Raw genomic sequence first — 18,087 nt, 5'->3', positions numbered from 1 at the left:
TAGCCAAGTTATATTGTTTCACATGCTGCTTATTTGCTCTTTTATTAAGCACTCTAATGAGAAAAATATCTACTAAAATGAATGGGATAAGATGTACTTTTTTTTTTTAATCATGAAGAAATAAAATTTGACATGCAGGTCAACTATCTGCATCAGTATGTGTCTCATCTTTTACCTTGCTGTCTCTGGAAGCAGTAGCACCATTCATTGTTCGATATCAAACTGTCCTTGTATGTGTCACAAGAATTGAAGAACGCCTTGGTACACTGTTCATTCTTATCAAGGTAAATGCTTCCGAGCTCTGACTGATCCAGTAGCAGGTCATAGTTTGTATCAAGTCTATTAAACATCCAGCCAAGCGAATCCTTGCAGATCGGCAAGATACTGGTATCAAATCCTAAAGGCAAAGGCAGAAAATGATTAGCGAAATCTGAAAGTCACCATCAGCAGCAAGCAAAGTAAAGGAAAATAATAGTTGGTTCCTGTTAGAGCACCCGCTCAACAGTCAGACGTTGAGGCTTTAAATTCATCTTGGGTAATTAATTTCAAAGTAAAATGGGGATAGTAATACCTGCCTTCAGGACAGTTGTGAGAAGCATCTAGTACGATTAGGCATTATTCAATGGCACTTATTTTTGTAATTATGTTAGATATATTTACCATTCTTCAAACTGTTTCTTAATAAATAGGTTGTCATTATGAATGTATTATTGAGTAATAATGTCCTATTAATAAAGAAATAAAATTCATTCCCATTCAAAGAAATTTTACAAAAAGTAAAATTTTAACAAAAGTAAAATTTAACACATAATAAGGAAGAATTTCATTAATGCTCCATATCTTTGTGGAACCATGGCGATTTTATAAGTAATACATGTCCAGAGAAAGAATAACCATCATGTGATTTATACAGGTACTCTGTCTTTTGCTTCTCTTTTTTTTTTTATTTTTTTTTTATTTTTTTTATTTTTTTATTTTTTTTTTAATTTTTTAATATATGAAATTTACTGTCAAATTGGTTTCCATACAACACCCAGTGCTCATCCCAAAAGGTGCCCTCCTCAATACCCATCACCCACCCTGCCCTCCCTCCCACCCCCCATCAACCCTCAGTTTGTTCTCAGTTTTTAACAGTCTCTAATGCTTTGGCTCTCTCCCACTCTAACCTCTTTTTTTTTTTTTTTCCTTCCCCTCCCCCATGGGTTTCTGTTATGTTTCTCAGGATCCACATAAGAGTGAAACCATATGGTATCTGTCTTTCTCTGTATGGCTTATTTCACTTAGCATCACACTCTCCAGTTCCATCCATGTTGCTACAAAAGGCCATATTTCATTTTTTCTCATTGCCACGTAGTATTCCATTGTGTATATAAACCACAATTTCTTTATCCATTCATCAGTTGATGGACATTTAGGCTCTTTCAATAATTTGGCTATTGTTGAGAGTGCCGCTATAAACATTGGGGTACAGGTGCCCCTATGCATCAGTACTCCTGTATCCCTTGGATAAATTCCTAGCAGTGCTATTGCTGGGTCATAGGGTAGGTCTATTTTTAATTAATTTTCTGAGGAACCTCCACACTGCTTTCCAGAGCGGCTGCACCAATTTGCATTCCCACCAACAGTGCAAGAGGGTTCCCGTTTCTCCACATCCTCTCCAGCATCTATAGTCTCCTGATTTCTTCATTTTGGCCACTCTGACTGGCGTGAGGTGGTATCTGAGTGTGGTTTTGATTTGTATTTCCCTGATAAGGAGCGACGTTGAACATCTTTTCATGTGCCTGTTGGCCATCCGGATGTCTTCTTTAGAGAAGTGTCTATTCATGTTTTCTGCCCATTTCTTCACTGGGTTATTTGTTTTTCGGGTGTGGAGTTTGGTGAGCTCTTTATAGATTTTGGATACTAGCCCTTTGTCCGATGTGTCATTTGAAAATATCTTTTCCCATTCCGTTGGTTGCCTTTTAGTTTTGTTGGTTGTTTCCTTTGCTGTGCAGAAGCTTTTTATCTTCATAAGGTCCCAGTAATTCACTTTTGCTTTTAATTCCCTTGCCTTTGGGGATGTGCCGAGTAAGAGATTGCTACGGCTGAGGTCAGAGAGGTCTTTTCCTGCTTTCTCCTCTAAGGTTTTGATGGTTTCCTGTCTCACATTCAGGTCCTTTATCCATTTTGAGTTTATTTTTGTGAATGGTGTGAGAAAGTGGTCTAGTTTCATCCTTCTGCATGTTGCTGTCCAGTTCTCCCAGCACCATTTGTTAAAGAGACTGTCTTTTTTCCATTGGATGTTCTTTCCTGCTTTGTCAAAGATGAGTTGGCCATACGTTTGTGGGTCTAGTTCTGGGGTTTCTATTCTATTCCATTGGTCTATGTGTCTGTTTTTATGCCAATACCATGCTGTCTTGATGATGACAGCTTTGTAGTAGAGGCTAAAGTCTGGGATTGTGATGCCTCCTGCTTTGGTCTTCTTCTTCAAAATTACTTTGGCTATTCGGGGCCTTTTGTGGTTCCATATGAATTTTAGGATTGCTTGTTCTAGTTTCGAGAAGAATGCTGGTGCAATTTTGATTGGGATTGCATTGAATGTGTAGATAGCTTTGGGTAGTATTGACATTTTGACAATATTTATTCTTCCAATCCATGAGCAGGGAATGTCTTTCCATTTCTTTATATCTTCTTCAATTACCTGCATAAGCTTTCTATAGTTTTCAGCATACAGATCTTTTACATCTTTGGTTAGATTTATTCCTAGGTATTTTATGCTTCTTGGTGCAATTGTGAATGGGATCAGTTTCTTCATTTGTCTTTCTGTTGCTTCATTGTTAGTGTATAAGAATGCAACTGATTTCTGCACGTTGATTTTGTATCCTGCAACTTTGCTGAATTCATGTATCAGTTCTAGCAGACTTTTGGTGGAGTCTATCTGATTTTCCATGTATAATATCATGTCATCTGCAAAAAGCGAAAGCTTGACTTCATCTTTGCCAATTTTGATGCCTTTGATTTCCTTTTGTTGTCTGATTGCTGATGCTAGAACTTCCAGCACTATATTAAACAGCAGCGGTGACAGTGGGCATCCCTGTCGTGTTCCTGATCTCAGGGAAAAAGCTCTCAGTTTTTCCCCGTTGAGGATGATGTTAGCTGTGGGCTTTTCATAAATGGCCTTTATGATCTTTAAGTATGTTCCTTCTATCCCGACTTTCTCAAGGGTTTTTATTAAGAAAGGGTGCTGGATTTTGTCAAAGGCCTTTTCTGCATCGATTGACAGGATCATATGGTTCTTCTCTTTTTTTTTGTTAATGTGATGTATCACGTTGATCGATTTGCGAATGTTGAACCAGCCCTGCATCCCAGGAATGAATCCCACTTGATCATGGTGAATAATTCTTTTTATATGCTGTTGAATTCGATTAGCTAGTATCTTATTAAGAATTTTTGCATCCATATTCATCAGGGATATTGGCCTGTAGTTCTCTTTTTTTACTGGGTCTCTGTCTGGTTTAGGAATCAAAGTAATACTGGCTTCATAGAATGAGTCTGGAAGTTTTCCTTCCCTTTCTATTTCTTGGAATAGCTTGAGAAGGATAGGTATTATCTCTGCTTTAAATGTCTGGTAGAACTCCCCTGGGAAGCCATCTGGTCCTGGACTCTTATTTGTTGGGAGATTTTTGATAACCGATTCAATTTCTTCGCTGGTTATGGGTCTGTTCAAGCTTTCTATTTCCTCCTGATTGAGTTTTGGAAGAGTGTGGGTGTTTAGAAATTTGTCCATTTCTTCCAGGTTGTCCAATTTGCTGGCATATAATTTTTCATAGTATTCCCTGATAATTGTTTGTATCTCTGAGGGATTGGTTGTAATCATTCCATTTTCATTCATGATTTTATCTATTTGGGTCATCTCCCTTTTCTTTTTGAGAAGCCTGGCTAGAGGTTTGTCAATTTTGTTTCTTTTTTCAAAAAACCAACTCTTGGTTTCGTTGATCTGCTCTACAGTTTTTTTAGATTCTATATTGTTTATTTCTGCTCTGATCTTTATTATTTCTCTTCTTCTGCTGGGTTTAGGCTGCCTTTGCTGTTCTGCTTCTACTTCCTTTAGGTGTGCTGTTAGGTTTTGTATTTGGGATTTTTCTTGTTTCTTGAGATAGGCCTGGATTGCAATGTATTTTCCTCTCAGGACTGCCTTCGCTGCATCCCAGAGTGTTTGGATTGTTGTATTTTCATTTTCGTTTGTTTCCATATATATTTTAATTTCTTCTCTAATTGCCTGGTTGACCCACTCATTCGTTAGTAGGGTGTTCTTTAACCTCCATGCTTTTGGAGGTTTTCCAGACTTTTTCCTGTGGTTGATTTCAAGCTACATAGCATTGTGGTCTGAAAGTATGCATGGTATAATTTCAATTCTTGTAAACTTATGAAGGGCTGTTTTGTGACCCAGTATATGATCTATCTTGGAGAATGTTCCATGTGCACTCGAGAAGAAAGTATATTCTGTTGCTTTGGGATGCAGAGTTCTAAATATATCTGTCAAGTCCATCTGATCCAATGTATCATTCAGGGCCCTTGTTTCTTTATTGACTGTGTGTCTAGATGATCTATCCATTTCTGTAAGTGGGGTGTTAAAGTCCCCTGCAATGACCACATTCTTATCAATAAGGTTGCTTATGTTTATGAGTAATTGTTTTATATATCTGGGGGCTCGGGTATTTGGCGCATAGACATTTATAATAGTTAGCTCTTCCTGGTGGATAGACCCTGTGATTATTATATAATGCCCTTCTTCATCTCTTGTTACAGCCTTTAATTTAAAGTCTAGTTTGTCTGATATAAGTATGGCTACTCCAGCTTTCTTTTGGCTTCCAGGAGCATGATAAATAGTTCTCCATCCCCTCACTCTCAATCTAAAGGTGTCCTCAGATCTAAAATGAGTCTCTTGTAGACAGCAAATAGATGGGTCTTGTTTTTTTATCCATTCTGATACCCTATGTCTTTTAGTTGGCGCATTTAATCCATTTACATTCAGTGTTATTATAGAAAGATACGGGTTTAGAGTCATTGTGATGTCTGTATGTTTTATGTTTGTAGTGATGTCTCTGGTACTTTGTCTCACAGGATCCCCCTTAGGATCTCTTGTAGGGCTGGTTTCGTGGTGACAAATTCCTTCAGTTTTTGTTTGTTTGGGAAGACCTTTATCTCTCCTTCTATTCTAAATGACAGACTTGCTGGATAAAGGATTCTCGGCTGCATATTTTTTCTGTTTAGCACACTGTAGATATCGTGCCAAGCCTTTCTGGCCTGCCAAGTTTCAAAGGAGAGATCAGTCACGAGTCTTATAGGTCTCCCTTTATATGTGAGGGCACGTTTATCCCTTGCTGCTTTCAGAATTTTCTCTTTATCCTTGTATTTTGCCAGTTTCACTATGATATGTCGTGCAGAAGATCGATTCAAGTTACGTCTGAAGGGAGTTCTCTGTGCCTCTTGGATTTCAATGCCTTTTTCCTTCCCCAGTTCAGGGAAGTTCTCAGCTATAATTTGTTCAAGTACCCCTTCAGCACCCTTCCCTCTCTCTTCCTCCTCTGGGATACCAATTATGCGTATATTATTTTTTTTTAGTGTATCACTTAGTTCTCTAATTTTCCCCTCATACTCCTGGATTTTTTTATCTCTCTTTCAGCTTCCTCTTTCTCCATAACTTTATCTTCTAGTTCACCTATTCTCTCCTCTGCCTCTTCAAGCCGAGCCATCGTGGATTCCATTTTGTTTTGCAATTCGTTTAAAGCGTTTTTCAACTCCTCGTGACTGTTCCTTAGTCCCTCGATCTTTGTGGCAAGAGATTCTCTGCTGTCCTGTATACTGTTTTCAAGCCCAGCGATTAATTTTATGACTATTATTCTAAATTCACTTTCTGTTATATTATTTAAATCCTTTTTGATCAGTTCATTAGCTGTTGTTATTTCCTGGAGATTCTTCTGAGGGGAATTCTTCCGTTTGGTCATTTTGGAGAGTCCCTGGCGTGGTGAGGACCTGCAGTGCACTTCCCCTGTGCTGTGGTGTATAACTGGAGTTAGTGGGCGGGGCCGTAGTCCGACCGGATGTCTGCCCCCAGCCCACTGCTGGGGCCACAGTCAGACTGGTGTGTGCCTTCTCTTCCCCTCTCCTAGGGGCGGGATTCACTGTGGGGTGGCGTGTCCCGTCTGGGCTACTTGCACACTGCCAGGCTTGTGTTGCTGGGGATCTGGCGTATTAGCTGGGGTGGGTAGGCAAGGTGCACGGGGGCTGGAGGGGCAGGCTTAGCTCGCTTCTCCTTAGGTGATCCACTTCAGGAGGAGCCCTGTGGCAGCGGGAGGGAGTCAGATCCGCTGCCGGAGGTTTGGCTCCGCAGAAGCACAGAGTTGGGTGTTTGCGCGTAGCGAGCAAGTTCCCTGGCAGGAACTGGTTCCCTTTGGGATTTTGGCTGGGGGATGGGCGGGGGAGATGGCGCTGGCGCCTTTGTTCCCCGCCAAGCTGAGCTCTGCCGTCCGGGGGCTCAGCAGCTCTCCCTCCCTTTGTCCTCCAGCCTTCCCGCTTTCCGAGCAGAGCTGTTAACTTCTGACCTCCCAGACGCTAAGTCGCGCTTGCTGTCGGAACACAGTCTGTCCGGCCCCTCCGCTTTTGCCAGCCAGACTCGGGGGCTCTGCTTGGCTGGCGAGCCGCCCCTCCGCCCCGGCTCCCTCCCGCCAGTCCGTGGAGCGCGCACCGCCTCGCCGCCCTTCCTACCCTCTTCCGTGGGCCTCTGGTCTGCGCTTGACTCCTGAGACTCCCTTCTGCTAATCCTCTGGCGGTTTTCTGGGTTCTTTAGGCAGGTGTAGGTGGAATCTAAGTGATCGGCAGGACGCGCTGTGAGCCCCGCGTCCTCCTACGCCGCCATCTTCCGGAACCCCCGAGACACCGTCTTTTGCTTCTCTTAAGGCAATTTTTACAATTGCAAATATGCTGAAATGGGAGATGGCGGGGGGCGCTGGATGGACTCAGGTATAGAGAAATGATGGAAATGGGTTTGCATCCAAGGTACAATCTATCAAAATTTGGGTTTCTCTTGATAAACTTCAGGCCTGCTAACACTCCATGTCCTAAATAGCACCAGATACAATGTCAGTGTTTTGAAGCATAATTTAAAAATTTACTTTCAATTATTCTTTGTCAGGCTTAAATGATCTTTAACAGATATTTTGGTAACGCGGTTTCCTTTTTATTTGCTCTTTTCCACTCATTATAAGTGAAAGTAAAATAACAACTCAGTTAACTGGCATGAAAAAGAGGATGCATTTGGACTTGTGAAGACTTTCGGAAAGCTGGCTATCCAAAGGGTTTAACCTTCAATAGCAGGGGTTGAAGAGTAGTTTAACCATTTATGAATGAAATTCTCTCTCCGCTGCAGTTAATTTTATGTTCTAGTTGTACATAATCTATTTTAATATGTACCTTTAATTTAATTTTTATACTCCAAGGTGTACAGGTAATTGAAAATAAAGACATACACATTTAGGATTTAGTTTTTAAATCCTATTTAGCATTTTTAGGATAAATAGTATTACATTAAATAAGTCCTGATTGGGAGATTTGGGACTTAAGAAATTCTCATTTTAAACACCTTTATGGAATTCATTCTATTCATGTATCAGAACATATTGCGCTTTCTGTCCATGAATCACCATGCTTTCTATCCATGGGTTTCCAAAGGTAAAAGAGGTATTTGTGACTCTTTCGTAAAAGCATAAAGAAAAAAATCCAGTCATTTTTTTATTATTTGTATTTTTCTTTGTAAAATTGTTTGTAGAATGAAAACAAATTCTCCCACTCAAACAAACAAACTACAAGCACTCATGAGTTTCTCATTTCCTATTTACTTTTCGGGTCTTAACCTTGGTTCTGCAAATACAGGGTTGAAAATATAGATAAGGCCATTATTATCTTGGAGCTTATTTTTAAAACAGTATGGCTTGAGATACTGGTTGGGACTGTTCCTTACTGCCAGAAATTGTCAAATGCTCAGTGACCACATGAAGACAGGAACCCACAGCATAATATACTAACCACTGCAAAAGTATTCAAAGGAATGAAGTTCTTGGTGTGAGATTTCTGGTATGCCTTTGAGCCACACCCTCTCTCTCATCTCATTTTCTGGTACAATGGAGAAACCCAGTGGTGCAATTCTGCTTTTATGAATAAAAGATATGGAAAGAATACAGAAGAGCTATTACCCTTTGGTGAACAGTAAGAGTTAGTAAAGAGAGATTATCCTCTCCCTTCACCTAGTTATTGAGAATAGAGCACTCAACTGGCTAGTTTCCTAATGCTTAGCATGAAGGTCTCATTGAGAGCCCTAGTAAAGTCCACAAGTGTCTGCAAGGAGAGCTAAACATCTGATTTCCAGGTGAATATCTGCTTATCTACCTTGTGACTAGTCCTGGTCAAAGTGGGGAAAGAGCACTGGGGAAAGACAGTGGGTATAACATCTGTGCAGATAAAAGGCAAAGACTATCTGGGACTTAACCAAAGACTGAAGGCTCTCTCTCAGTGTTTGGGATGCAGGGGTAGGTGAGATATAAGAAATTGTCCAGAGAAAGTGAAGAGAAGGCCAGCTGTTAGAGATTCATCATCTCATGAATGCTATTTAGCGACAGGCAGTGAAGAATCAGCAGTGAGATAACAGAACATTCAATTCTAGTGCACATACTCTGGCCTGTCTTTTTAGTACAATAAAGAATGACTGAAATGTTAGAAGAGAGTGTGACACCATCTGAATTTTGTTTTAAAAGGAAACACTTTCTGCCATGTGAATTATATGGGAGCAAGTGTGGAAATTGGGATGCCAGTAGGGAGTAACTGGAATAGCCCATATGAGAGATTTTTGAGGATTGTTCATATCACATCTTCATAATTGCTTGAGTTCCCTTTGACCAATCATCAACGATTAAGACATAAATTTTACTTTATTTTTGAGTTCAATTTAATTTTATATTTTTAATTTTAATTCCAGTATAATTAATATATTGTATTGAATTAAGTTCAGGTGTACAATATAGTGAGTCAACAATTCTATACGTTACTCAGTGCTTATCATGATAAGTGTACTCTTAATCCCTTTCAATTATTTCATCCATCCCCCCATACACCTCCCCTCTGGTAACGATTTGTTTGTATTTTATGTTAAAAATCTGCAAAATAATTTTTAAAATTATCTCTGCCCAGATTTTATGATGTACCATCCAAACACCCTTGTCGATTTCAACACCTTATTTCTTCTTAGTTTTTCAATAACAATGAAACAAAAGTAGCCCTAACCTTTCAATAATTTTTGAAGCTCTATTTTGAGAACTTATTATACAGCACAGACATTCACATAATATAACATTTCTGAAAATGTAACATGTACAGATATTTAATAAATTTTAAACACAAGAGTTTACTCTTTATGCTACAAAGAAATGAAATTCTTACATAGTACATGTTTATTGAATGATCAATTTGGTAATGTGCAATAATGTTTTAGATAAAAAATGTCAAGGTATCTGATTTGTATTCAGGTCACTGGCCTGTGCCCTGGCATTACCTTGCATGGTTAAATTACTATATCTAGACTTTAATGCCCATATCTACATAATGTGGGGATTTTTCAAACATGATCTCTGTTACTTTGAAGATAAAAAATACAGTGAGTTTATATCATTTGAATAATATATTTATACAAAAATTGTGTTATAAGGTTAATCAGAATCATAAGTAACAGAAAAGGAGTAGACAAAATTATTTTAATATTCTAAATTAAATATATACTTTCAATATAATTCAATTCAGTTGATGCTACAAATATAAAATGAAATTAAATTGAAAAAATTGTTTTCTGACTTATCTTGAACTTTTGGAACAATACAAAAGTTGAGAGTTCTTGGATAACATAGTCACTATATATAACATAGTACAAATATTATACATATACGTGTTATATGCATTATTTTTACTATGTATATATGTAATATTCTTGATATATGCTTCAATATCATTGTAACATGAAAAAAGTTGCTAGATTTAGACAGAGAGCTGATTTCTGTCACAGTAAAACTTACAGCTTTTGCCCAATTTCTGAAGTCTATTTTGTCTTACATAAATATAGTCATTTCAACTTTTTTATAACTAGAATTTCTATTATTATACTTTTAACTAATTTATACTTTTATACTAAAAGTGTCTTAGAGAGAGCACAACACTGAGTCGCACATTTTGTCCAAGTCTGAAAGTCTCTGCCTATTGATTAAAGGGTTTAGACCACATACATTTAATATTATTTCAGTATGGTTGTTTTTAAAACTTCATGTTAGTATTATTTTATTTTTCCTCTTTATTAATTGTTCTTTCTGTTTCTCTTTTATTTTTTTGATTAAATATGCTTTTTTATATTTTTAATATTCTTATTTAATCTCCACTATTAGTTTATGTGGTAGGCAAAATAATAACCCCTCAAAGATGTCCACACTCTAATCCCTAGACCCCTGTGATATTACATTGCTAAAAGGACTTAAGTTTGCAGATGGAATTAAATTGGCTAATCAGTTGACTTTAAAATTGGGAGATAATTGTAGATTATCTGGGTAAACCCGATATAATTACATAAATCCTTTAGAATGAAACCATAAAGTGAAACCATAAGCTTTTCATAGCTAATAGAAATGAGACAGAGAAAAAATGGCTTTGAATATGGAAGAAGGAGACCATAAGTCTAGGAAAGTGAGTAGTGTCTACATCTGGGAAAAGCCAACAAGGACTGGAATACTCCTATAACTTCAAGAAAATAAATTTTGACAACAACCCTACTGATTAAAGAAATGGATCCTCTCCTAGAGCCCTTCATACACCTTGATTTAACATGGGGAGACCTGTGTTGGATCTCTGACTTACAGGGCTATAAAATAATAAATTTGTGTTGCTTAAGCTACTAATTTTTGTGGTAATCTGTTACATTCATAATAGAAAACTAATGTAGTTTATGAAATATATTTGCTTTTTGATGGTTGTCAGCTGAGGATGTCCTCAGCTTTACAGTATACATCATTAGCTTAATCACAATCTTCCTTCAAATAATACTGTACCACTTCACATACGTGGTAAGAAATTTGCCAGGGTATACTTAAATCCTTTACCTTTTCTCACATTATTTTGCTATGAGGGTTACCCATTTTAATTCTATATATGTTGCAAATTTCACAGTACATTGTTATGATGTTTGCTCTGAACAATGTATTAGCTTTTCCAAGTGATTAAAAAATGTGAAAAAAAATCCTTTATATTAAAGGAATTTTTTTTTCTCCGTGTAAACACTTCTGACACCAAATATGGGTTTTCCACACAAGGCAATTCTCTAATACTCTGTGGACACCAACTGGGTGTCCTACAATTTAATTCAATTCTGACATTATCCACTCAGTTAGTACAGATCCAGCAGGTTAAGGGCTCAGTCCCACCGAATGCACCCTTACTTCAGATACCAATATCATGTAGTGGGTTCCCAGCTATTCACACTTCTCTCAACTTGACCACAGATTAGTGGGTTCCCATGACCCCTTCCTCAGGTTCCATAATTCGTTATGACAACTCACAGATCTTAGGGAAACAGTTTATGTTTGCCAGTTTATTGTAAAGGAAATTACAAAGAATAGAAATAAATACCCAGATGAAGAGATACATAGGGTGAGATATGGAAGGGTCCCAAATGCAGGAACTTCTGTTCCTATGGAGTTGGGGTGGACCACTCTGTCAGCACATGGATGCATTCACCAACTCAGAAGCCCTCTGAACACGAACCCCTCAGCTTAGGGATTTTTACAGAAGCTTCATCTAGTAGGCATGATGGATTATTAACTCAATAGTCAGCCTCTCTCCCCTCTCCAGAGGATGGAGGGTAGGGCTGACAGTGCCAGACTTCTAATCACAGTTTGGTCTTTATAGTAACCAGCCATCATCCTGAAGCTATCCAGGAGCCCGCCGAGAGTCACCTCATTAGAACAAAAGATGTTCATATCACCCAGGATATTCCAAGGAATTTAGGTGCTCTATGTAAGATGCTCCTAATATCCTCATTACTCAGGAAGTTACAAGAGTTTAGAAGTTTTATGTCAGGAACCAGGGGCAGAGACCAAATACAGATTTCTTATTTTGTCAAACATATTTCCCCCCTTGTTAAGCATTTCTGGCTTTCTACATTCTTAAATATAGATTCAAATTTCTGTGTTGTATAATTACCTTTTGTGTCAATAAACTCATTTAATATTTCTTGAAATTTCTCAGCTTTTGATTATTGAAAAGGTTTTTTTTTTTCTTTTTCTGGCTTTTTTTTTTTTTTGGCTTAATTTTTGAAGAAACATTTTTGTCAGAGACTTTCTTTCTTTTAACAGCTTAAAAATGTTCCACTGTATTGTGAATAGTGTTGAGGGGAAGCTAGCTGACAGGCTGAGCTTTGCTCCTCTGAACAAATTTTTTCCTTTCTTCCCCCCCCCCCCTCTCTGGTTGCTTTTAATATTTGCTTTTCAATACTGCCTTTTAGCAATTTACTTATGGTACACTTTGGTTTTTTTTTTTTATTTTTTTAAATGTTTTTATTTATTTTTGAAGCAGAGAGACAGAACATGAGCAGGGAGGGCAAGAGAGAGGGAGACACAGAATCCGAAGCAGGCTCCAGGCTCTGAGCTGTCAGCACAGAGCCCGACTTGGGGCTCAAACCCACAGACTGTGAGATCATGACCTGAGCCGAAGTTGGACACCCAACCAACTGAGCCACCCGGGCGCCCCTTCTTATGGTACACTTTGGTTTGGTTTTCTTTGTTTCCGTTGCTTAGTGTTTACGGTATTTCTTGCATGTGTGGGTTTATTATATTAGTAAAATCCAGAAAGTTTTTAACCATTATTTACTCATATAATTTTCTGAGGCTCTACACTTTTAGTATTCTTTTGAGACTTCAGTTACTCGTATATTAATCCCCTCTACATTGTCCCATGGTTCACTAAGACACAGAATTTTTTTTTCAGTTTCTGTTTTCTTCAATGTGCTTTAATTTAGATAGTTTCTATCATATACCTTCAGGTTCATTTTTCCCTCCCTGCTCAGTTCAATGTCTTTGTATTCTCACTCAGGATGTTTTCATTTCATTTATTGTGTGTTTCATCTTTAGACATCCTATTTGGGTGTTTTATTCACATATCCTTTTTTTGTAATTGATGTTCCTATTTACCTTTATGCTACTTTGCGTATCAATAATGTTTATGGTTATTTTATAATCTTTATATATTAATCTCATCATCATTGTAATTTCTCTGAGTATATTTTCAAGATGATTTCTCCATATTATGGACCATATTTTTGCACTTCTTTGCATCCTTGATAAATTTTAATTTGATCTGAACCTTATGAATTTTAAATTATTGGTTGGCGGATTTTGTAATATTTCTCTACAATGTTATATTTTGTTCCAGCATGAAATTAAATAACCTGTGCATCAACTTGATTCTTTTAAGGATAGCTTTTAAGCTTTGTATGGCAGGCACAGAACAGAGCTTTATTCTGGGATTAATTTAGCCCGCCAACAATGTGTATCCCATTCACTATATGGATATACAATAATTTAACCATTCACCACTTGAAGGGCATTTAGGTAGTCACCAGTTTTGTAATTATACAGTTGTTGTAAATATCCACATATATGTTTTATGTGATCATATGTTATAATTTCTCTAAGATAAATATCCTAGATTTTTCTTCAATCTAGGATATCTTCAATATCCTAAATTTCTTCAAGATAAATATCCTGAAATGAGATTTCTGGGTTATATGGTAAGTTATGTTTCATTTTATAAAACTGTTTTTCAAAGAGTCTGTACCATTTTGAGTTCCTATTAGCCAGTTATTAGAGGTTCAACTGCTTCCATACTCACCAGCACTTCTTGGTAATGTTATTTATTTATTTATTACCACTTTAATAAGCGTATAAGAGGCATCTCACTGTGATTGAATTCAGTATTTCCCTAATACTGACTGATGTCAATATTTTCATATGTTAATTTACATCACAAATCTGCTTTGTGCAAGTGTACAGATCTTTACCCACTTTTCAGGTAAGGTGTTTGACAATTATTGAGATTAGTATTATTTATATATATTTTTTGGATTCAAGACCTTTATTAGATATGTATTTGGCAATATTTTCTCTCAGTGTGTGTCTTGTCTTTTCATTTTAAAGCAGTATTTTTTTAAAAACTATATATATATATAGATAGATCTATATAGATCTATATCTATCTATCTATCTATATATATGGAAGAAGTTTGATTTATCATTTGTTCCTTTTATGTGTCATATCTAAGAAATGTCTGCTAACCAAAGGTTAGATATATTTATTCTTATATTTTCCTTTATAAGTTTTATGACCTTAGGCTTTCCACCAAGGCAAACTGATTTTTAGTTCAGGTAAATGATGCTTTGGGGTTTTCTTTTGTCTACTCCTCCATCTGGACAAAAATAAATGCTGAGGCCATCTTTATCCCACTTCTGGGAGAAATTCCCACTACAGTCGAATTTCAACCAAGAGTAAAGTCAGTGTTTTTAATTTCTTTGTATGTTCCCTTGTGCTTTGCATACACTGGCGAGTCACGTGTTGACACATTATAGGACACAGGGCACAGGTGCAATGTTGAGCTCAGTGATTACAGGGACATGCCGCTCATGACAGTTTCTTCGAAGGGAATGGCTGAAGTAGATACTATACCCCGGTCTCCCTGCTTGGTTCACCCAGATTCTCTCTCTATTACAGAACTCAGGAGAAAGTACACAGGCCGGTCACTGTGCCCTCCGGCTGCTGCTTGTCCCATTTTTAATCTAGTCATCACCAAGACTATTATTCTGGAAGCTGCGCATTCTCAATGTGAAAACCACAAGCAAATGGGCATTTCCCACTAATCCAGTATATCCACCTTCCTCCCAGGTTCCCACCGATCAAGACCTTGAGAACTGGAATCAAGTATAGTCAGTCAAAATCAATCCAAAAAATCCCAAGTTTTTGAAGAAAATCATGCAACATTAGTATATGTATGAGTTACTATGTGGTCCCATCTTTTTATAGTTAACTTTAAAACTAGTATAAACGTAACACTGCATATCTAAAAATTACTCATAAAGAGACTTAAATTATTATGAACCTTTTCCTTTTTCACATTTTAGAATGTTAGAACACATCTTAATTGTTAGGTGGTAACACTAAATGACACAGCAGAATACTAAATGAACGGAAAGTACATAAAGTGAATTTTACAAAGCATGTCATATGCCTACTTTCAGTATTTCAGTAAGAATGCCGCATTCTTCATTTTTCTCTTCACTATTATAATTGCATCTATGTTGTGCCTGAATTACAATATGACCCTCTAAGTTTGGCAATGAGGACATTATGTGTATGTGTATGTGTAGAGGATCTATATATGAAATGCTCTCCAATAGTCATCATATATGATCAAATCTGATAATTTATCAATGCAAGATGAGAGAGAAAAAAAAAACTAAGGGGAAATCTACATTTATCATTTGAAATATGATAATAGGGATTTGATACAATGGAATACTCAAAACTAACTTTCAGAGTCTGAATATTGCTTAAAATTATCTTCTTGCAAATTTGGAAATAATATGCAGTTGTGTAAAAATTACGAGTGGATTCACTCTTGTTGGGTGAACTTAAGGACTTTGACATCCCTTGACATTATTAAAGTTGTTTCTTGAATAATTTTAATGTTTTTATTTTTGAAGGAGAGAGAGACAGAGCATGACGGGGAGGAGCAGAGAGAGAGGGACACACAGAATTTGAAGCAGGATCCAGGCTCTAAGCTGTCAGCACAGAGCCCGATGCGGGGCTCGAACTCAACAGACTGAGATCATGACTTCAGCCGAAGTTGGACGCTTAAACCACTGAGCCACCCAGGCACCCCTCTTGAATAGCTCTTTTTACAAAGTTCTCCTCTCTTGAATATTAATAGTTTCATAAAATGTTATGGTAGTTACCTAAATAGAGGTAACACAGAGCTCAATATTATAATTAATGTGAGGTTTGGGATATACATATTTTTAGTGGTGTTAAAAATAATAAATATATGGGTGAAATCAATGTGGAAAGAGTAGTATGTGCAAACAATTAAGTTAAAAAGCATAAAATTATAGGGCACCTGGGTAGCTCAGTCGGTTAAGCGGCCGACTTCAGCTCAGGTCATGATCTCGCAGTCCGTGAGTTCAAGCCCCGCATCGGGCTCTGTGCTGACAGCTCATAGCCTGGAGCCTGTTTCAGATTCTGTGTCTCCCTCTCTCTGACCCTCCCCCATTCATGCTCTGTCTCTGTCTCTCTCTGTCTCAAAAATAAATAAACGTTAATTTAAAAAAAAAAAGCATAAAATCACCATGTTTATACATTGACAAGGATGGAAACCTATATTTAGAATGACTGAGATTGACTCATTTACTCTGTTCCCCCCTCCCTCAGTTTTATCGAGATACATACAATTTTCTTAAAACATTGTATTAGTCTAAGTGATACAACATAGTGATTTTATATATGCATTGTATAGATTATATCAATATAAATTATATATTACAAAATGGTTACCGGAGTAAGTTTAGTTAACAGCCATCACTTCACATCATTATATTTTTTCTTACGATAAGAACTTTAAGATCTACTCTCTTAGCAACTTATGAATATACAATAAAGAATTGTTAACTAGAGTCACCATGCTCTACATTACATCCCAGATCGTGTTTATCTTATAACTTGAGCTTTTTATTTTTTGACCATTTTTACTCATTTTTACATGTCCCACCCCTACCCCAGACCACACCCCCTGCCAATCCCTCACCTTTGGGAAACACCAATCTGTTCTTTGTAGCTATAAGTTTGTGGATTTTTGTTTGTTTTGTTTTGTTGCTGTTATCATTGTGTTTATTTTTTAATTTTTAGATTCAACATATAAGTGAGATCATAAGGCATTTGTCTTCCTCTGTCTTATTTTACTGATGGTTGAAATATTTCAAATAAATTTAAAGCCTTTGTAATTTATCTATGTTATAAAACTGTCATTATCTTAAAATACTTTTAACATTTAAAGTAACATTTTTATCATGTTATGAGACTCTATCAAAGATTACTTAAAAATGGTGATAATTTATTTTGTAGTGTTATTCAATTAATTAATTTTTGGAATTTAGATTATTTTAAGCAGTCACTGACAGGATTTCAGGATTTGGAGCTACTTTGCATTGTGTTGAAAATAAATCACAGTGGACCTTGTAGAAGAGGACAAAGCTTGATTCTTAAGACATTTTACAACATACTCTCCTATTTATTTATTCATTTTTTTTCAGTCGTCTTCATTTGTTATTCCTTTACCTATCTCTTAAATATTGCTTTTCTTAACATTCATTCTCAGATGATTTTTTTTTAATTTAGTCCACACTAGTCATCTTGAGGTAATCATTCACTTATATTGTTTAACCAACATCATTCATAGTTCACTATCTGTATGACCAGTCTATCTACCTTCTTGAGCATGATACTACATACATATAAGCACAGGTTCACATACATTATATTTTAACTAGTATATTGATTATATAATGCACATACACACATATCTTAGACAAGGAGTATTCATAAGATATAATCTGAATTCACTTTTATTTTTTTCTCTGATTCTTTGTAAATATACATTCATTGTGGAAGTTTTCTCTTTGAGAAAACTCTTTGGGAAAACTCAGGTGGTCCCATGATTTCTTCATCTCAGCTTCAGGTAAAAAAAAAAATTGCATTGTCCTTCTAAAGTTGCCATTTAATAATTACCATATTAAAAGACTGCAACACATGTGGGTTCATTGGTATTTCAAAATGTCTAATTTCATATAATGATCACAACTCTAAACTGATTCTTCCTTTCCCTAGCTGGGGATTTTGCAAATGCAAACTCAAGTAAGGGAGTATGATGTTTCCTTAATTCTCCATTTTTCTTCCACCTCTCCTTTCCCATCTCTTTTA

At 36.7% G+C, this 18,087-nt stretch overlaps 1 protein-coding gene across 2 annotated transcripts in view; it reads right to left on the bottom strand.

Annotated features, from left to right (window-relative positions):
- SPOCK3 (SPARC (osteonectin), cwcv and kazal like domains proteoglycan 3) overlaps nucleotides 1-18,087 on the bottom strand; it is a 494,478-nt gene that overhangs the window by 12,611 nt on the left and 463,780 nt on the right. For both annotated transcript variants that reach the window (XM_015544275.2, XM_042983659.1), the window contains exon 8: nucleotides 176-397. In XM_015544275.2, coding sequence (XP_015399761.2) covers nucleotides 176-397 — 222 coding nt within the window. The remainder of the gene's footprint in view (nucleotides 1-175; nucleotides 398-18,087) is intronic.

The sequence above is a fragment of the Panthera tigris genome, chromosome B1 (genome assembly GCF_018350195.1).
Source record: "Panthera tigris isolate Pti1 chromosome B1, P.tigris_Pti1_mat1.1, whole genome shotgun sequence".
Lineage (NCBI taxonomy): Eukaryota > Metazoa > Chordata > Mammalia > Carnivora > Felidae > Panthera > Panthera tigris.
This window is presented reverse-complemented; position numbering and strand designations above follow the sequence as displayed.